Source organism: Dromaius novaehollandiae, chromosome 5, assembly GCF_036370855.1.
Source record: "Dromaius novaehollandiae isolate bDroNov1 chromosome 5, bDroNov1.hap1, whole genome shotgun sequence".
Classification (NCBI taxonomy): Eukaryota; Metazoa; Chordata; class Aves; order Casuariiformes; family Dromaiidae; genus Dromaius; species Dromaius novaehollandiae.
The window spans coordinates 63,837,648-63,859,421 of NC_088102.1; the positions used below are offsets into that span (position 1 = coordinate 63,837,648).

The 21,774-nt window shown below is 40.1% G+C and overlaps 1 protein-coding gene across 18 annotated transcripts in view; it reads right to left on the minus strand.

Moving 5' to 3' along the window:
- SOX6 (SRY-box transcription factor 6) overlaps positions 1 to 21,774 on the minus strand; it is a 386,297-nt gene that overhangs the window by 97,647 nt on the left and 266,876 nt on the right. For 16 of the 18 annotated variants that reach the window (XM_064513069.1, XM_026104417.2, XM_064513071.1 and 13 more), the window contains one exon: positions 3,632 to 3,755. In XM_064513069.1, coding sequence (XP_064369139.1) covers positions 3,632 to 3,755 — 124 coding nt within the window. The remainder of the gene's footprint in view (positions 1 to 3,631; positions 3,756 to 21,774) is intronic. The other 2 variants (XM_064513080.1, XM_064513078.1) reach the window with 1 other exon arrangement.

Sequence of the window (21,774 nt, forward strand, 5' to 3'; positions counted from 1 at the left end):
AGGTATAATGGTACTTCTGTCATCTGCCAGTTCCAACTAGTAAGTAGAGTGGTCACAGTCAGAAAACTGGAGTAGCTGCTCTGCTCTACTTGGAATGCAAAATAATCCTATTAACTGTGTGGCATCTCTGGGTAAGTATTAGCTCCCTACCAGCTGCCACTCGCAGCTTCCCGCTGGAATAAGGGGCAACCCCCACAACCAGGTATCCTGCAAGGCTCGTCAAGCGCCTGCAGGTCAATAGTCACAACAGTCATTTGAGATGCACAGCGCCCTAAAGTTTTAATTAATCTAGTATACAGTATAAATACTGAAATATGTATAAAAAATTAATTAGGTGGTCTATGCAGCTCTGATTTCTCAATTAGTACTTACCATGCCGGAAAATTATATTACATGACTTTGAGATACATAAGGAAGCATGGGACTTTGGGGATTTATTTTAAAAATGTAATTATTACTTGTCATCAGTGCTTGCTAACTTTGGCCTGTTTCACCTGCTATAGCTCCAAAATAGGGGGGAGAGGGCTGCAGTCACCTCATGCCATGGATCCTGCCAGGTAGCAGGAAACTCTGTCCTGTCAGACTTTAATAGAAATTGTAGCTGTGTATCAGCAATTCCTAGAATTTCTCTACGTAATGTCATTTCTGAGCTCAGGAGTTCAGGCGTTAAGAGTGCACGTTCTGAAAGTGCGGTAGATGCTAAATCCTCCTCTCTTCAAGAGATCCTTCTATTAAAGGCATGACCTAGTGTAGCTTGTTTTAGGAACAGCCATTTTCTTACTTAAAGGCATAGCGTTTAGGGGCAGATTTGCAACAGTCTTCATTAGCTTCCATCTTGGCATTGAACTAAACAGCCAACAGCTTGTTCCCCACTTAGCCAACGAGGATACACCTGCATGGACATGTACAGATAGATAATCATACCCCCACTTGTGCTCCAAGGCAGGACTTCTTATCCTGGCTATAGCGGCACACAGACACTGATATTCTGCTTACAAGCTGGAGCTGGCTTATATCTAGCCGCTTTTGCAGGCAAAGCAAATAAACGACTGTGTGCACGCGATCATTGGACATTCCCCGAATGACACAGGCAGGGTCTCAGAAGTGCTCAGTTCCCACGGCTCATATTATTGAAATCCATCTTACTGTATTTTCTGAATGGCAAGGAAAAGTGGCACTGTCAAAACTCAGGCTTGCCTATGTCAAACTAGATTAAAATGAAATAGAGACTAAACAGGCAGCCAAAAAGAGAACTGTAAGTATCTGAAGGGTTAATCCATCTCCTTTCTTTCCTCTCTGCCTTTAGAAGTAGCAGCAAGTCTAAACTGACAGTTCTAGAGGTGAAAGTTTCATTTCTTCACAAAAGTGGAAGAGTATAGGTAGCTACAGTCAAGTTCATAAATATTCCTCAGAAATGACTTTGAAGAACCCTCTCTATGAAAGAGTGTAGCTTAATCTCCAGTTTCATTAATTCCTTAACTACTGTGCCGAGAGTGCCAAAAATAGGAATTAATCAATACCAAGTGTAGTTATGTTTTTTTAAAATCATGCTCTCTCTTCAACAGAAACTACTAAACCACCCAGCTACCTCTGCAACACATGCTGTAGAACTTAATAAATATATTAAAATATAAATATTCTCATTTCATGCAAGCTGAACTGACTATAATCAGATCACAGTCACTTCTAGTCTTTACTAACATCACCTGGATATTAACCACTAATGTACTAGCAAACAGCTTAGCTGCATTCCCATTAGCTGGGTTCTGAGACATCTAGACCTTGATTTCTGTCTGTATTTCAGTCTTCTAACATTTATTATATATCTCCCTTTCTGCATTCCAGCAAGTAATAAAATTCCCTAAAGTTGTATCTCCTTCTGCTGTGAGGTTGACAGGATCAGAGGTAAAGTAGTGTAAGCTTGGTAAAGTGTTAGGATAGGTACTATAAGGAACACCTTTACTGCAGAAATCTGCTCTTGTGCAGAATTTCATGCTGGTGCTCTTCTTCCCAAGTCCTTATTGTACCAAGTCATCTATAGAGCCGCAAGCAACACAGTGTGATTTGAGGTATCATCTTCTGGGGAAAGCTTAATGATTAATAGTCACTAGAAAGCATCTCAATAGAAAAGCATCATAGAAAGCATCTCAAATTAAAATGACAAAAGCAAGGAAACTAAAGCATATGCTTTTGCTTGCTGCGAGAGGAAAGGTATTAGAGAGGGTGCCCTGGACAAATTCCGTAACTGGCAATTCTTATCATGTCTTTGGTGACAAAATATTCTTCATTTTGGTCCCCAAATGTTGTGGGATGATGTTACGTGTGAATAGCCATCATTCTGTGCCCTCTAGAGCTAGTTGCCCTTCAGAGCTCTCTTAGCTCTTTCTTCCATATAGTGCATTAGCTTGTCAAACTGGAAAAGAACTTTGAGATTTCTGAAACTGAAAATAAGATAATGATGGGACAAAGAATCTATGTTTAAAGAGGAATGGCTCTAGACTAAAGAGACAGAATGGAGTGGGACAAACGGAAATGCTTCCTGAAATCCTGCTTGGCCTCACTTCATCTAATTTTAAGTAAACTTGCTAGAAGAGATTTTAGGTTCAACCTGGCTTTTAATTAGTATGCTGTTTACATCATCTATTATGAGGCTGTCCTTTGGATTTGACCCTGCTCCTGCTGCAGTCAACTGCAAAAACACCACCAACATCAGTGGGAGTAGGATCAATGCTTTACTTTGTAAATTTTGTATTTAATGTCAAAAAAAGAAACGGGTATTTATGTTTTGTAGTTATTAGTTATCAGGTTAATATGCTAAAGGCAGCTTGACAGGGAATACTATTAATGAGCAAAATAAGGTTGCTGCTTCTGGGCTGAGGTCACTTACAAAGAATGTACAAATGAAAATAAGGTTGACTTTTATTTACTTAACTATCTTCCTACATTGAATTCCTTTGGCAACATGTCTTTAAACATTTAAAGCCCTGTTTACAAGGAGGCTCTGAAAGTAGCTTCAAACCATTATATCCCTAATTGAATTCCCCAGGAGTCCTGTAAACTCAGAGGAAAAAAGAAAGAAATCATAACATTTGCCAAATCATCTCAAAACATATTTCACTGCAAGGTTATGTGACCTGTTACAAGTCTCAGTGATGACTGGGATTGAACTACTGAAACCTTTTATTATCCAGATTGAAATCAAACAAAAAGTTGCGCATTTGAAGCATGCTAATTAAATTATTCTTGCTCTGACATTTATCACTAATGAAGAGCAAGAAGTCTGACACAAAAGACAAGTATACCAAAGATAAGAAAATTAATAAAAGATATGTAGCTTTTGTGTAACGACACTGGCCAGTGCAGATGCAAATTAGTAGGCAAGTAGGTCAATATGTTTAGAGCAGATGATGCTGTGGGAAGTAAAGGTATAAAAAATCATGGTATTCAATAACCAATATTCCATCTATCTCCTTCAAACCGGACGTTTCTTTTCCAGTGGAGTTGCAAAACTTTACATTTAATTTCCAGCCCGCTACTCCTGTTGTGTAACATCATCTATCAGACAGATCACACGAGAAGCTACAGCTAATATCCTAAAACGTTAAATAGCTTCATATCCCTGTCAGCTTACCTGGCTTGTAAGTTATTCCTGGGGGGAAGAGGAATCCCTGCTGGGCTGCAGCAGCCGCTGCCAATGTCCGCTGGTCGTGTGGAAAAATTGGGATCATGAGCGGAGGCATGTGACCCTGAACCTGCTAAACAGAAGAGAGCCTCTGATCAGAAATAGCACAAATTTGTCTTGACAGGTATTTCTCCAGGACTGATAGTGCTCTTGCGTTCACACAGTCCCACAGAACCTTCTCCTTAACGTAATCCCTGCCAATTGCACATTATCACATCAAAGCCTCGCTAACATTGTTTTCCCTCCATGTCAAAGGTGTAACAGTCACAGCAAACTGTACATTTTTCTACTTCTTGATGGTTCTCTCTTTTTTTTTTTTTAATTAATATTCCCAGTCCTGACACAAGGTAAAAAGATACGAAACCTTTTTAACATACTATAGACTCTTCCAAAAGAAGAGTGGTACATATTTCTATTAATTTCTCACAAGTTTTCTGATCTTTGGTCAGAGAAAGCAGAGTGGCAAGCATTTTAGAAGCATCCTAACATTGTGGCAGCTACTTTGATGTTAAAATTTTAGTATCCTTAGGGTAATTTTAATTCTGAGAGATCTTACAACATTGTATTGTTCATATATATGCCAACAACTCAGGTATGTTATTTCAAAATCTCACCACACTATTAAACAGTCTCCAAGACAACACCTCTGCTCTTAAGATTTAAGGCTACAACATCTTGGCTCCCAATTAAACTAACATCCTTTGCCATACACACCTCGGTATAACATATAAATTGCTTCTCTGTCTAAGCAGTTTTATAGCTTTATGCACTATCATGTAGCTTGGTAATTACAGAGTTGTATTCAGAGAGTATTTCAAAATAAAACCTACTATATCAAATTTAATTTGACCTTAATAAATGTATCAAAGAGCACAAACATGCAAGAGCAGAAAATTCTTTACCTTCTATCAGCATTTGTATTCTGCATATAGAAAATGAGAGATGTGACGATCGTGTCTGTTAAATCCACATTTTAATTTCCTGGTTCCTTTACTTATGCTGCATGTGTTTCAGAGACAGTGGCCAGGATCACAGAGAGTTTTTATCCATCATTCCTCAACCCTGGAAGTACCCAAGGTTTTGACTATGCTTTTTCTGATTAGTAGTTAAGTAAACATATAATGGTTTATATATCAAAGCTAGTAAATGTTAGAAGAAATTGGTTTTTAGACAGAAGAAAAATTTGCCCTTGTCCTACCATAAATCGGTGGCATTAAATACTATCAAAAAGTTAAATTAAACTTCAAGCAACTTTTTTTCATTTTAATTCCTAAAAACTTTTTCTGACCAAATCCCATATGTTGACCTATGACATTGTTTAATAGTGCCAAATTTTCTTGTCATATCCCCATTCCCTTCACAACTATTGATGCAGAGCAGAAATGCTACTGTGTGTGTCTACGAGGGTTAATTTACCAACAACTCTTCTCTTGGGAAAGCCCTAAGATGTAGGTTAATAAAGGTCAAGCAAAAAATAAACACTTTACAGTATTTTCTTGAATCCATTTCTCAGGAAAATCAACTTACAATAAAAAGGTCTTTGTGCAATTACTGCTACGGCACTGGGGCGTGAAAGAAACTAGCTTTGAGAAGCTATTTCTTTCATTTGAGCTGAGGCAAGCCTGGCTGTGCCTATTAGGCTATGAGTTAAACTTGGTTAGATTGGAGTTGGTCCCCATGTGCCCAGCACAAGCATTTACCTCTGACAAAATGGTGCGAGTTTTGCTGCGCCGTGTTACTTTACACCAGGTCTACAGCAATACAGTAAATGAAAACACAGTCTTTGTCCGACAGAAAAAACTGCAGTATTTTGAAGGAATTCAACATAATATATTTGCAGTAGTTCCCAACCGCAGTCTAATCGAACGGATCCAAGGTTTAAAAAATATCCCTTTCAATCCCCCCCCACCCCCCCAAGAAAGGATTTCCACAGAGGTGGCAAATTTGCAAGACACCAACACAGACTCACAAAACAGAGACTAGATCAGAGTGAATACTGTGCTTAGAGTAATGGCACATACAGAGCCGGAGCAGCACTTTGCACTGCAGTATCATAAAATCATACGAAACTTATACAGAAAGGACTAAATCCTGTACCGTTCATTTCACAGGCCTCTTCCCAGCGAACTCCTATAGAGTTGGATCAAGTCCACCATATCAAAAAAGATTTTTAAGAGTCTCAAATGACAGCAGTTCCCTACGTGTGGAGTAATACCACCATGCGTGCTGGCTATTTGCTATGCTTTCTTGAAATTCTCCTTTGAATGCTGGATCAGGTCCTCAGCCTATATATAGCTCCGCTGACTAGAGGGGGTTTACATCTAGAGTATAAGTTTAAGCTCACACTTAGCGAGCTACACGGACTGAAAAAAACCCTTATCGAATGGCAGTCCTTCCCTCCCCCTGCCCTTCCCTCTGGCACATACCAAATATTATTCCTAAGTCAATGCTGGTTTCACCCACAATTATTTTGTACATAGGTGTCGTTATTTTCCACAGAGGTCAACTGAAATGCAGAAATGAGCACTAAAAAGGAAGAGAACGTACAAGTGTCCCTGATCACTGAATTGCTGAAGATGTAACATGAATGTAAAAAATACAGTACAGACTCTTCATTCTTGATTTTTTGTTTTTGTTTTTTATGGTTTTGATTTTACAGAGGCGGAAGAAATTGGGAGGAGGGGTTGATTGATGTACTTCATAAAATCGGCTACATGCCCAGAAATTTTAATTGCTGAGATGTTCCTCAGGTCTTTCGGCAAACCAAGACTGCAGCAGATGCACGAGAAACACTTAGACTCTGTCTCTTCCCATTCGTAAAAACAGCGTATTGTTGGATCGGCACTTTCCCCTTTTGTCTCCTCGGTGCTAAGTTGTTGATGATGCCATTTTTTGCCATCTGCCCCAGAGCTTCATTAAAGATACATGACTGGACTAACTGGCCGGCTCTCCTGTGCGGAACAGGTGCTATTGTTTGTCCCCAAAGACTGGCACTAAAGAGCTGCCTCCGAATACTTGAGAACGAGCATCTGCAGCAGTCACTCAGAGAGGAACTTGGCAGAGCCCTGCCGACGCGCTAATATGCAAACAGTGACACTCAGGGGGACTCGCTTTCTCTTTCATGAAGATTATTTAATTTTTTTGTGATGGTAATAAATGTCTGGTTTTGAACAATTCTGCCAGTATATATCTTTAGCTGAACTGTGCAGACAGCTCAGGATATTCCTTCTGAAATGCAGTTCCACAAACTCAAATAAAATTACCTCTCATATTAAGCCATTTAAAAAAATGAACCTGAGTTCCCATGCAACAAACTCAGGTTAACTGTGTTAAATGTAAGAAGCCACCGAGCCTGGAGAATGCTTAGAAGATAGCGTACCATTCCCTTAATATCCCATCACAACTCTGACAATCCTTGGGAACTGATTACAGCACTTCCTCGCCTGAGATCTAAGTCAGGAAGCAACTTTAGAGCAAATCAGCCCTGATTAGTTCAAGAAGCAAGTTCCAATTCGATTCTCCCTGAAATAATAAAAGCTGGTGGCCCACTTGATAAGCTAGGCAAATGTGGTGTGCTTTCTCCCACAGTCATGTGAATACTAATCTCAGAAGTTGGCTGCTACAGTCCTCCCCGTTAAAAAGTCACTGATGTTTAGTGCTGCGCACGGAAAATGGAAGCCAAAGGGATACGTCATACAAAAGTAACGGCTTGAATGAAAATGATCTGCCTCTTTTGGACAGCGAACACAGCACATTCAGTGAGCCTAAGGAAGAGGAAGGGTTCTGTCTTTAAAAAACAAAACTGCCTCTACGACAACTAACATTGCAGTTGGAGAAGTGAAGGCATTCAGAGAGAAGGATGGCCTCCTCGCTTGGCAAGCTTTCCCTAAGGCATCCCTAGACAGATTTTGCTGTTTATGCTATACAGGTCCCTTTTTCTTCCCAAGTTACACACTTTCTCCCAAACTCCACTAACAAACCACTCCGCACTACGTGTATTTCCTTAAACGTCCCGTTTCCCTACAGACACATATATCGGCACCTGAGTTAGGCGGCAAGAAAGAGACAGGGTCGCCCCTTTGGCACTGTCCGGTGCTTCCAAACTCTGAGGAAGCATGTCTTCAAGGCAGCTGCAGACCTCCCAAATTTGGAGAGAAGTCTGATGGAGACATGGAGGAACCTCAGATTTTCATTCTCTGTCCCCTCTTACTCACTCTTATCTGTGCTTAATACCTACTGGATAAACTACTGAAAACCGACACTAAAAGTCTCTGTTAGAGTATGTTCTGGCTTTCTGTTTCCACAGAGAAGCCACTTTTTGGCAGACAGCTAGAAAGGAGCTTCCACAGCCCGACAGCAGGCAGCAATGCAAGCAAAAAGGGAGCTCACTCCTTTCTGCTTAACCCCGATGATCCCAGACTTCACAAGTGGAAATAAATCCCACCCTCCTATGGCATCTGAGGTCCTCACAAAGTCACCAAGACCATACTTGACGAGTTTGCTCTCTGTCGCACGGTTTACTCCCACGAAGGTGAGAATTACGTGCCATCTTTTTGAGAGAGAGCACACAGAGTCTTTATAATACTCTATGCTTTGCTTATACCGAACTTTTTTGTATTACTGCCAACACTTGTATAGGACATTATGATGGGCCAAACATGCTCTAGTTGCCTAGAATAGTGCAGTCAAAATCACTATTTAAAACCATTGCCCTCTACTTCTCTCACCAATAAAATCTCTGGACCCTGTTGTCACCCGGTGTCAATCTTGAGATCTCTGCTGAACCTAAAGCACTACTCCAACCCATCCTAGCTGAGAAACCAGTCTGTGAAATCCACTGGTTTACCATTTTTTTTTCCTTTAGTTCAAGACATACAGTACCTTTCGTACTTGAACTAAGAAAATATTGTGACGTTGTGGCCTCAGTGAGAACCTAATTCACTCGCGGGTAGGTTTAAACTTTTCCTAGTTGAAACTTGAATTTCTATCTAAGATTTTTGAACTGCTTGACTAACTGGAACAGACAGACTGTAACTTTAGTCTGTCTATGCTGCCATTGCACTTTCAATTTCCATAGTAAAAATGTGTTTGAAATTTTCTACTTCCTCATTTAAGAACTTCGGTATAACAGAAGAGTTTCCCAGGTAACGGCAGTGTATCAATAAGAATGTGCACTTTCCAAATGCTCAAATTATGTCTTTATATGATCGAATATGAAGGCTGTATCTGTTTCAGTCAATAGATTACATTTTAAGCCCTTGTAAGATTTATTCAATTTAAAGATCTTAATGGCACTGACAGCAGTGGTTTTGCTCACCATATTATTAATACAAGCTTTTGAATATCCTGCATACTGCATGTATTTACTTCATTTGTATTTTAAATAGTCTGTATATGATAGATGACACTATTATTTCAATACCACCATTGAAATTTTTATTTATTTCCATAGCGAGTGTTTTTTGTTGTTCTTTGTAAAAGAAGAAATATAAGAGGCTTTGTTAATTTACTATGTATTTTGATTAGATCATATCTGTGTTTACGCAAGAAAGCAAACATCATGCTGCATAAAGAGGTAGGCACTTGCTCTATGAAAACTCATATATGTGGAAGTCACTGGGACCACTTCAGTGCTTTAAAGTAATTATGCACTCAGGTTTTTGCCGGTTTGGGCCCAAATCTCCTCTCCAACTCTGCCAATATTGTAACAAACCTATGCAGCGATTGAGCCTTTTTTTGGTCCCCAGACTGATCTATTTAGTAAACTGCAGGAGAATTTTACTGCAAAAAATGAAAAAATCTCTTTGATTATAATTGGTCTGGCTGCTTTTTTGTGCCATTCTGGTGAAGCAAAGTGACTGTAAGCCTGAGTTAACTGACCAGTTATGAAGGATTTAGCTACTTTGTGTCCGAGTGCTGGCTGGGCCTTTTGTGCTGAGCTCAGAAATTTAACTGATGAACTATCGAGGCTTTGAATTAGTGCAACAACAACGCCTCAGCGTTCTCCACTGTAGAGACAGCGTGTGTGCCTTGGTCTCCAACACGTAAGTGAGGAATCCCATCTAACATAAATAGTCCCAGGAAATGAGCTGCGAGTTCACACAAGGAAGAACTACGATGCAAAGAGAGGTGGGCTCTACAGCCCAAAAGTGATCATGCAAACACCGCATCACAGGGCATCACCGTTAAAACACTGACAATTGCATTGACATTTATACACTTATATGTGACTTCATACGTTAATAGGGCTGGAATTTATACACTGGCTACTTTCTACCCCAGTCAGCAATACAGAATCAACGGCACTCTGTATAGGGAGGGATCTTCTATTCTAATTTATCTGCCACCTAATTACCTACATTCTAATTGAAAAATAGTTTCTCACAGTGTAAGTTCATAAGCCCCACAGAAAATGTCTGCCAATCAGATCCCAGGGTAAGTGTTGGCAAATGAACTGTAAAAAAGATACCACAGATTTGCACAGTGTGAACATTTCATACGAGAAATACCATGACGAATACGTAGCCCACTACTGAATTTGTAAATAGGTTCTAACTCCTATTTTCTCCCCCCCCCACACACTTTTTCTCCATTTGTCCAATGGTTCAGCATGATTTGATGATTTAAGTCTACTGTGGTGGCCACAATATTAACGTAAAATTTGGAGCTAGGATCATACAGGGAGACAGAGCATCCTTACTTCCTATTATTTCTTCCTCACTATTTCAAAACTTTAAACGAGTTAAAATTAAATTCCATCTATTTGGGAAATAAAGAAGGAAAAAACAGAGAAATACTGCCAATCACACAGAAAAGAAAGTATTTTTAAATGCCACCTGTCTTTTCATTTCTATTAGCTTCCCATTGTATTGCCCTGTTTTCATCTAGCTCCTTGACTACCTGGAAATAGAGAGTTCAACTAAAGATGATCTCATGAAGTTAAGAGTATGATAAATGGTAATTAAATCTACTTAAATTGTCTGTATTCTAAGAAACTCTCACTAGGAGGGAAGGAGAACATCTCTGCTATAAAGAAATAAATAAAACATGGTATGCAAAAGTGAATTTATAGTTCATTTGGAATTAGAGATCTACCACCTTTTCAATCCATACAAATGCATAATCTTGTCAATTAAATATTATTGTTAAGGTCTAGTAGTATGTTAAAATCACTTTAAAGTGCAACTAAGGAAAATTCATGTGTGTTTATTACTCCTTAAGGGTCTATTAGTGGGTATTTTATTCAGATTTGTGTTGTAAAATCTGCATAAACTCAGCATATTGTTATCCCCATGTGTGCATTTGTTTGGTTAAAGCATAACAGCAAATCTCTATTTCTGCAACTTCTGGAAAAGTCAAGAGAACTAAAACAGTCCTAATTTTAATCAGATACAAACAGTTATCTCTACAGAAGTGAAGAGCTGACTATTATGCAAATTGTCACAGTTAGTGGTCACCAAGCCATCACAGAAGACTGAGCAAGTCAATTATTTCAGATATTTCCAAAGACTAGTGAAGATGTATGTTTCTCATTTGCACCTTGTCTTATTCTTGCCAAAATACGAAAAATATTGCAGCCTAATGATACTTGTTGATATTTTATATACAGAAGCTCCATTACTTGAGCTCAAATCTAAATATAAATTATGGCAGAAATTCCCTATTAGCTTATGTTTTTATATCAAAATGTGCAAGATTTCTGCAGTACACTGAAATCCTGTGTTGAAGGAAAAATTCAGAGCGTGAGATGCTTTAAAATTAGCATTTCATACTGGTGTTTCCAATCAGAGTTTTCCTCTATATCCTTCAAAGACAGAATTCTTTTTTTGAGCAGTGACCATCTCTTTACTTACTGTCATAAAAATAATTCCCTCAGTAAAAGGGCTTGCATTGTACAGTATGAGAAATCACCTAACTCCACACTGGTTGGTACAGGAAGGACTGTCTTTCACTTTAAAGAATAGCTCCAGTGGAGGCAGAAGTGAAAACAGAAACATCTTTTGGTGCTTCTGCTCAAAACCCCTTCTGCCCAATAGAGGTTAAAAAAACCCTAAAGCAAAAGAGTAGAGGGGTTTTTTGTTCTATTATATTAAGCAAATACAGGATACATCAGAAAGCCAGGAGTCACTGATGTCAGTAGAAGTTCTGCCGTCTACTTCACTATGGGAAAAATTTCATCAGCGCATTGTTTTATACCTTGCTTTATTTTCACTGATATTCAAAGATTTGTAACTAAGGTGTTGTATCTGGACGGCACAGCACTTACACCACTTGAGTACTTTGCAAATATTAATTAGTTCATGCTCAAAGACCCCTTTGGAGCATGGTATTTTGTCTCCAGTGTACGTAGGAGGACACTGACTCAAAGAGGCCAGGGCTGCTTTTACACTTGCATAAGTGACAACGCAAAAGGGACATCAAACAGTCCCATTCTAACCTGCTGCTGGCAACCTTTAGCCCTTCTTGCACAATTGTAGCAACAGCTACTCATAGCCCAAAGCTATGGCTCATGCGGGACAGGCTCTGTTGCAAAATGGGAACGAGGCGGTTTTCGAGCAGGTAGCTGCCAGCGCTAACACAGCTCAGCCCTCAACACTTGCACGCTGGCAGGATGCAAGGCTGGAGGTGAGTCACAGCTGTGAGAAGGAAATGCCTTTCCTATCCCCACCAGTGCTGTGCCTGATTTCTTCAGGTATTTATTCCTCTGAATTTACTCTCCTTTATTACCTCTCTCCATTGAGATGTTGTTGATATTTTCCCTCAAGCCTAAATGGATGTTATTCAAGAGACTAGGTCAAAGGAGGTAGTCAAATCTAGTGAAATTTTCTTGCTTCTGTATATCTCTGAAGAGCTTTTAATGAAGAGTAGTAACCTAGATAACTTCCAGGAATCACATGATGTTTATAGAGCATCTAGATCGAAACACGAAGGGTTATCAAAGGCAGTTATGTGGAGAGCTAGTTTAATGCAGAAAACTCCTGTGTCTAGAGATCAAAGCCAAACCAGAATACTGATTGCTTGCAAAAATTAATTTGTTCCATCTCTTCGTAGGATTCCTCAGATTTTGACACAATCTGATCATCTTTACCCAGAAAGGGCTCCGCGAAGCCAGTGTGTTTGCACAGTATGACTGAGGTGATTGTCACTGCTAGGTATGCAGCAATTACGGCAGGCTGGGGAGCAGGCGAGGCAGAGTGCCTCCACTCCCGGTGCCGTGTACAAGGCCTGCTTCCTGCCTGGGCCAACTGCGCCTGGCTCGGGCCAGTTACACTGGCTCCTCAGTTTCTATAGCATTGGAGATTCATCTACAAAAACGTATTGAAAAGAGCAAAATCATTAAAAATGTAAAACGGGGGGGAAAGCAGGAAATTCATGTTTAAAACGAGCATTAGGTATTTCCTATCTGACTTTGGGTGCCGAAATTCCAGCAACAACCATACGTCAAAGACAAACGCACACTGCTGTGCTGCCTTTTCTTCAGAGCATCCTGATATTCAAGAAGCAATGTCAGTCTTCAAACTTGCTCGCTCTCCCTGGGTTGTCAGAGCGGCAGCGTGACTTAAAGAGCGCTTTCAGCTGCTGAATAGACCTTTGCAACGACTCCTGTGATCGCATTCACAGCAGAGTGACATTGTTTCCAAAGTCGGGGATATTCTCCTCAGTTCCTCGTGACAAGCGGCCAGAGTCAATAGCACAAAGCTGTGCCTCCGTTGGCTTTCCCTCTGCCTGACTAACCAGCAATAAAGAGCCAGCTCCTCCACGACTGTAACGCGCCTGTAGCCTCCCCGACGGAGCACACGGGCACAGGGACGGGAACCGCGGGCCACAACAATGGCTCTTTGTCCAGCTGTGCCGGCCCCCCCCCGCCAGGCCTTATCTGCTCAGGAAATGCCTGTTTTAACTGACAGGTAGGAGATTAAATCTACAGCTGCCGAAACACAATCTCCGCTCTGTTAGATAGGCTTTCATTGAAAGGCACTACAAACACATAATTTGTTTATGTTGTACCAGCAATCTTTGACAAAGCAGACTGTCTAGCTGAGACAAATGTGGTTAAACCCATTTATTGTATTATTTCTGCTACACAGAACAAGCTCTTAAAACGTAGAAACTAGACAAGGCACAAAGCTCTAGCTGTCCAAAGAAATCAAGAATAGATGACTTCTTGTTACACTAGCCCCCGCTACACAGCGTAGCATGTTCTCTCCTGGAAAACATCTACTGTGATTTCTTTCTCTTCTCTTTCTGTCTCCCCCTCGCCCCCCCCTTTTTGTAAAGTGGGTGGTTCAATGCTGTTTATGTTTCCAGGTTTTAAAGTTTCTTTTGTTTCCTCTAGCATCCGCGGACATAAAATAACTAAGTCGGTCAAAGGATGCCTTCAGATTTAAGAAACAGGGGAATATTTTTGAGGGACTACTTCTCGAAGAAAGAATAATTTTCCAGACACGCTGTCTGGTCCTCCTGCCTTAATGCATGCTCAAATAGAAGTTTGGCCTGACTACTGAATGCTGGGCTGCCCCCCCTCCCCTTCTCTCTCTGTTTTTTAATCATCAATCATATATTTCTCAAAACATTACTTCATTTTTGTTACACCTTCTGCCTTATTTTAAAATAATATTGCTGGCTGTTTATTTCAAATGAAAGGCACAGTGAACTGATGAATTAAGTGTTTATAAATCCGAGTTTTCAGATTGAAAACAACCTTTTTCATAATGCAAAGGCTTTATAAGAAAAACCTGTCTTTTAGGCTCTGGTTTCTTCTGGCCATATATTACCCCTAGTAAACTCTGCCGCAGGACCTAATCGGGTCCTGCACGCCGAACAAGAGCAGGGCACCACGTGCCTCCCTCCGGAGAGGAGAGCGCGGCGCGCCGCACGGCCTGCCGCAGAACGGGGCCCGCTCCCGAGAGCGGCGCGCGGCCCGTTCCAGGCTCTGCTCGCCACTTTTAAGACGCTGCTCTGGCGCTGCTCTGCATCTGCAACTCCAATTAACGCTACCGGGAGCTGTGTGCGCGCACGGACGTGCTTAGCGACCGGCATATTAAAACATCCCCTCACCCTGCTGAAATTTAATAAACGAATGCTCCCAGTGTTACTACTGTAGCTACCTGATAGGGAAGATTTTGTAAATCGCAGAATTGTTGCTCTAACAGTTAATCATAATTAAAAGGAACAGAAATAGGAAAAGTAGTCAACATCTTCAGGTTTTACCATTCAGGTTACCTCTATAGCCCTCTTGCCTCCCCCAGGGCAGTCTCTTACACACCCTCTCGCAATATTCTGTCTTCCTTATTACTTTATTTAACCTTAATCATAACATTCATCTCCGTGTTTGAGAGGAAGCTGTACAGAGCTACCATACAAGCTGCCACTCCGAACAAGCAGTTTGGCATAAAATTAGAAAAGTATGCAATAAACTGGCTGAATCCATAGGGAATCCCTCAAACAGCATGGATAATGAGGGGAATCCATAACAGACATAAACAAACCCAGAAAGATGTCTGGGGCCAACATCATTATGTAAGATATATGCCCAAGATATATGGGCATACGTTTGAATGTTCAACTTCAAACTCAGCCTGTATTAGACTGATTGAATCTCAGCATGGGGTTCGGTTAATAAACAAACCTTGCCTTTGGAAAATATTTGGGACTGAAATTATGTATTATAGCCAAGCACCTACTACATGTGGCACTAAGATGCCCTTCTACTTTAAAGCTTTCTTAAAGCAGGATTGTAAGGAAAATTAGAAATCCTTATTATCAGAGAAACAGATACAATTTTCAGGTTAGCGGCACAACTCGGAAGACAGTTGTTATCCACAGACTATATTTCACTCTGTGCACCCGGGGCATACGATTAGAATTCACATTAAAAATTAGAGACCAGCTTGAATCTTTGGGCTTTGATTCACACTTCCCATGTTTTTTAAACATGTTACCCATATTCTCATAAAGGATACAACAATAATGCTAGCAAATCTTTTTGGTAATTATTAATTTCACTGTAGAATAGCTTTTTTGCTATGCTTGGCTTGTTAAAAAAATGCATTTTGCTCACCTCAGGGTACACCATTAGCCTGCATATTTGCTCTTTTCCTTTTTTTCCAGGTTTTGTTTAAAGATTCTTCTTAAACTTGTATATTAATCACTGCTCAGAGGGTGAAAGAATTTGCAGGAGTAGCTGAAGTGCTACTTTTTTTTTCCGAAGTAGGAACTAGTTAGGGCTGGCACTTTTTACACACATTGGAGTAGGAAGAAATGAGAGAGACACAAAAAAGGACAAAAATAAAGAGAAGGATGAGGGCTGGTTTGGTGGTACAATCACAGTCTAAACCTACCAACTCAAAAACTGGAGTTCTTGTCGTGGCGTCCCTGGTCTTGTTGTGGGCAAAAACAGTCAACAGGCTCAATCCTACATAATACGTATTTCTTGAATAACAGCATCTTGCCAGACTATGAGCTTTGCTGGCAGGCCCTAGCAACAGCCAGATCCAGAAAGTAAGTTGCCCTTGTAGTTTTGGTCATTGGGTTGGGCGATGAGAAAGAAAAGGGAAGGAGTTCTGCAAAAATGCCTGTCCGAAGATGCTTCCAACATCAGAGCAAAAGACAAAAAGCGCTCTTCGACAGCGCTGTTCAAAGTCCTACATCCATGCCCACTTTTAAGCTACTGTGCTCCATCCTGAAGCTCTGTTTTAGGATTCAGCTATACAGGAAACAGTAATTCAGTATATGAATTTATAGCACCTCAGTTCTTCTACACTATGTCCCCATGTGGACAATGTTTAAGTACACTAAACTGGCCTTTGTGAAACTGTTCACTCACGACATGGAGATTACTCTTAAAAAGCACGCACTAACAGTGTTCACTATGGAAGTTAGCGTGTAGTAACACTACATTATAAATTCCCAGCTTAGCTTAACATGTAGCAAGTTTCCTATTAGAAATTTCCTTAAATTGAAAGTGAAATTTTCTCTCTCTCTGTATACACACACACACGCATATATATACATATATATATATATACACACACACACACACAAAGTAGAATATGCTTTCCTTCTTGTTTTCCAAATCCCTCACTTTGTATTTTAATTTTCTTAGACCCATCTGGCTGTACAATTTGCTTGCTGCACTCCTAGACAGTCGTCATTTGTGTGACTTTCCTGGACACAAAAAACCTGAGTTTCTTAAATGCGTCCTGTGGGAAGACGACCTCTATCTCTGTAAGGGTGTACTTGGAGCATGATACATTTAACAGCTTCTCTGCTGAGTGAAGAAGTCAGCAAGCCAGCTGCACTAATAATCATAGTGGTAGACATCTTGAGTAACAAAAAAAACTTATTTGGAAGTCACTCTGTCACTCACATGTATTATTGCTGAATTTCTTTCTGACTCTTCTGTTTGCCAAATCATTCTTTTCTCCTTCACTTAGTCTTTTCTATCACTCTCAAATCACACCTTCAAAAACTCTTCGCACTTACTCTCACTTCATCTCTTTTAGAGAGTACTTTTTGTATAAACAAGGTAGCTATCTGATAGGGAATTCTCCTTTCTAGGCCACCAATACCAAAAAAGTCATGCTCTAAAGTTGTCAGTAAGCTTCCATCATGAGGAAGAAGACCTTAACGAAGTATATTTAGCTTTCTTGGCTTTTGGATGATCTTTGTCACAATTACAAGAAAAGCCTGGATGTAAAAGTAGCATCATATCAAGGAAATGAGGACACCCAGAAACATTTATTTTTAAGATAGACATGCAGCTGAAACAAATTAAAATCATGCTTTCGTAAAGCCTTTCTCATGCACTCAAGGGTCTTCATGGTAAACAACGCACTTCCTCGAACTCCCTGTTTTGTTAGCACACACTTGTCTCCACTTTCCTTTTTCAGGTTAGAGGAGAGTTTTCAGGATGTAATTTTCCTTGTCAGTTTAGATGCATTTTTTCAAAGGGCTTTTTAGGGATTTCTTTTCTCATTGTGCAAGTTAGTCCAATTACAAAGTTGTGACCAAGAAATGAAAATAAGACCTATATGAAAATAAGATTTCAATATAGGGTTTCTGAGATGTGAGAGTGAATGGGTTGAACAGGATTAATGCGAGACGCACAGACCAGCTAATCTGTCATCTTATTTTGGACAATACAGGTATTGTGTTTTAAGGGAAATGGAGGGGAAAGGTGTGGTATTGTATTTTAAGGAAAATAGAGAGGAGAGGTTTTTCTTACTGTTAGGTCAGCAGTGTGCCTAAATGATTCAATGTTTAGGCTCTGAAGTTCAACTTCATGCTTTTTAAAATAGCTCAGATGTCTATGTGACATTATTTCTATCTATCTGCTTGATTCTGCAGCTGAATCCACTGCCTCTCCAACAGCACTTGAATCCCCATACCAGTGTCCCGGAGCCCGCTAGCGCGTGTGGTACTGTACTATTTGCAGTCCTGTTACAAACAAACAGCACAGTGTCCATCTCGGGCATCTCAGCATTCACACGGTACTTTTTCCTGAAGCGCCAACCTGAGCTTGAGCCTCTCTCCTGGAAGTCTGGACTGTGTTCAAATCACTCATTCGTTTTCCATGCTCACTGTCTGCCTGGCTTTCGCTGTTACCAGTTGCTGCTCTAACCTGTGTGCTATGCATAATAAAAATCCTTCCCATCTGAGTTGTCTGCCATGGTTACTGGAAATCTGCTGTATGTAGCATTCCCAGGAGCAGTACAGGAAGGTACCTTTACTGCTTTTCCTTAAAGTGAGCACCTACCCTCACTGAAACCACACCTAATGGTGACTATTAATGCGACCTCCCTACCCTCCAATCCACTTCAGGTTAATTTGCATTTTACTCTTTCTAGTTTTGAAATAATGGTTGGAGTGTACATTCCTCCTCACTTTTCATCCCGCACATTGAGGAAAAAAATCAGCTCCCTAATATTTCATAAAACTTCACCAGAAGTATAGCTTCACCAGAAAATATAGCTAAGGTACTATCAGGTACTACCTGATCACTGCCTGCTTATGATGCTTTCTAACAGAGTTTGCACGTTATTTTACTGCATGCTTTGTTTGTAAATGCGCTTCTGAAATAAATGAAGTATTTACAAATATGATTAATCTACAGATTCAGAAGCACATAATAAAGAAACAAATTACTGAGCACCCTGTCCCTTTTCAGAGAAGCTAAAAATACAACTTTCAAACAAGATTAAACTTGCATCTAAGACTGCATAGCTTTAGTTTTTATGTAATACTGTTAATTCAAATAGAAGTTTTCAGCAATCAGATTTCCTCTAAATTCCTGATTCCAGTTTCACTTACACCGATATAACTCAGAAGCGACTGCAACATATGTTGTAAACCAACGCCGGTGTAAAAACGGTGTACATGAGATCAAAATAAGGCTGTAATTGCGTAATTTTTTAAAGTGCTTGTGTAGCTTAATATTCTCACTCTTTAGCAGATTTAGGCACATCAGCATGAATATAGAAATACAAGTTGAAAATTCAAAGTACATTTAATAGTGCATTTATGCCACTCACATTTTCAGTCAGACCACCCAGAGCAAAGGAAAAAAAAAAGAAACCACAACAAAAAAAGCCCTCTGCATTGTTTGCAATAATATGGAAGGAAATTGAGTGTATATTCTCTTCTTCCTGTATTTTCCAGCTAGATTAAGCTGTTGTCTTCACAATTGCCTCCCAGCTGCTGTGACTTGTGAAAACAACAGACCCTGCTCTGTTGTCTGCAGAAAGCCTGGATTGTTATGAGTAACTTTATTGCAGGCACATGAGTGTGTTAAGACTTTAAAACACGCTCAAATGTCATGTGCACACCCAGTGACGGGCAAGAATAATTATGAAAAAACAAGAATTCTATGTCTACGAAACAGTGTCAGACAAAATGGGCCATTCATTGTGTTCCTTTGGGAATGCTTGGACTCTCCAGCCAGAAAACAAAAAAGGCACTTTTTTCCTGCCGTAGGCTGAATACTTAGCTTTGCCATCTGAGCCCTAAGAAAACATGGGCCCCCTCTCTAACTACTGGCTGGCCCGCACACAGTAAAAAGTATTAATGCCCCCCTTTTTTCCAGCAGTTCCCTCTGTGTAGGCTGTGGCCAATGTAAAGTCAATGCAAAGACAAAACAGTTTGCCTAACATTAGTAAAAAAAACATAACTCTTGTACAGTCAGAAAATCCTCTGACACACAGAGGTTTTATTCTAAGGCATGGCCCTCTCTCCTTCGGCAAGTTACCGTAGCTACTGTTAATGCTTTTAGCAGGTAATAACCGCTGCCTGCTGCTAGGCTTCAGGTTTTCGAGGAGTCCACAGATGAGCCCAATTGCTAAAAATTATTATCTAACCGCCTAATTCACTACTGTCCCTGTTTCACGATTTGTCTTCCTAATAAGAATCTGTCTGCCCCGAAAGGAATTAATTCAGATGAAAATGCAACACAGTTTAGCTCAACATCGGTTCATTTTGACACCGGATTTTCCCCCACAGGTGGAGTAACTGCAGTCTCATCTGGATGGTGATAAAATACAGGCAAATAAAAAGGTTTCAAGGGATTTTTAATCCTGATTTACATGTTAGATACCACTTGACCAATATATATTTTTGAACTAAGCAATCACGTTTCTCTCTATATTATCTTTTGACCTAGCATCTATTCAGCATATTCAGATAAGGGTCTATACATTTTTAAGGGAGGTGACCATTTCAATTCACTATTAAATCGGAGCACTGTTTTACTGAAATAAAAGCCATCCACCACAACTTGAAAAATCCTTCTGTATCACCCATAAAAGGGCCAGATTTATTTCTTACGGATTTGGCCCACTGTCTGCGAATTTATTTGCAGGCTCTTCTTTGCTTGTTTAACCTGCCCAACGCGGATTTTACCTTGCCGCGCTCAAGGCCAGCTGGGAAACGTGAGAACAACGGAACCCAACTTCTTGCCCGGCTCTGGTGCCTCTGTGTGTTCACATGGAACAACAAGGAGGAAAACAAAGGCTGGATTGTACTTCCAACTACTTTAGGGTTTGCCACTTTCTCCCCTAAGCCTTCTTACTCTGTTTAGATAACATAAGGAGATTGTGTCTACAGCATTAAACGGTTTTCGAAAGGATAAGGTGCTTTAAAATTCACTTCTACCCTTCTTCAGGGCACAAACCGTGTCTCCTTGTTTGTACGGTACGTACACAGCACCTAGCGGAGTAAGACACTGATCCTGAATGGGGTCTCCACCACCTGTGCAAGTACTGGTATTTGTAATGTTGTAACAGGAGGTCATCGTGGTTAATACTGGGTCATCCCCAGACGTCCCCGAGGATTAAAGATGAACGTGCACAGATAAATTGTCTCTCCTTCTCTAGCATCTGAATGAGACCAGTTTCAGACCATTTCTTGTCACTCCTAATATGAAAGCCCAGGGTTACCCTCAAACCCATATTTAAAGCAGAAACATATATTACAATGAAATGAACCATCAGACCATCCATGAATTTGTTTTAACAATCCAACAACATCACCATTTCTCATTCATCCACTTAGCTTAATTTTCCTACCACCACTTTCATTGCTGAGGTTGTCTCTATTAAGCCATTTTTTGTGCATCATTAACTTTTAACCAGGCATCGATAGCTTTATTGTTTAAATTGCGTATGACTTTATTTAACGTCAGCATTTCTTCTGGCTCCTGACATGAAGTCACATTTTATAACTAATTAAATTGATCCCTGGGAAGCAAAAGCCACTAAACGGAATTATTCGTACCCATGTGTCAATATATTAAATCAAAGGGCTAATGAGTTGGGTCACTGCTTCTTTTATCTGAAAGCTATTGCAGAATAGAATTCATATCATCCTCTACTTTCTGCTTTAACAATCAATTTTATTTAAAGCAAAGGTAACTAATTAATAAATTTTGATGTAGCTGTAAATAATACAGTTAAGCCAGTTTTTACCAATTGCACACGTGTTAAGGTCACTGTTTTAGGTGGAAAAAATTGCTTTGTTGATACAAGCTGTCTAAAAGTGTATTTGTTGAACTCCCATGTGCAAAGAACATTACTGCTAGGTCATAGGAAGCTTCCAAA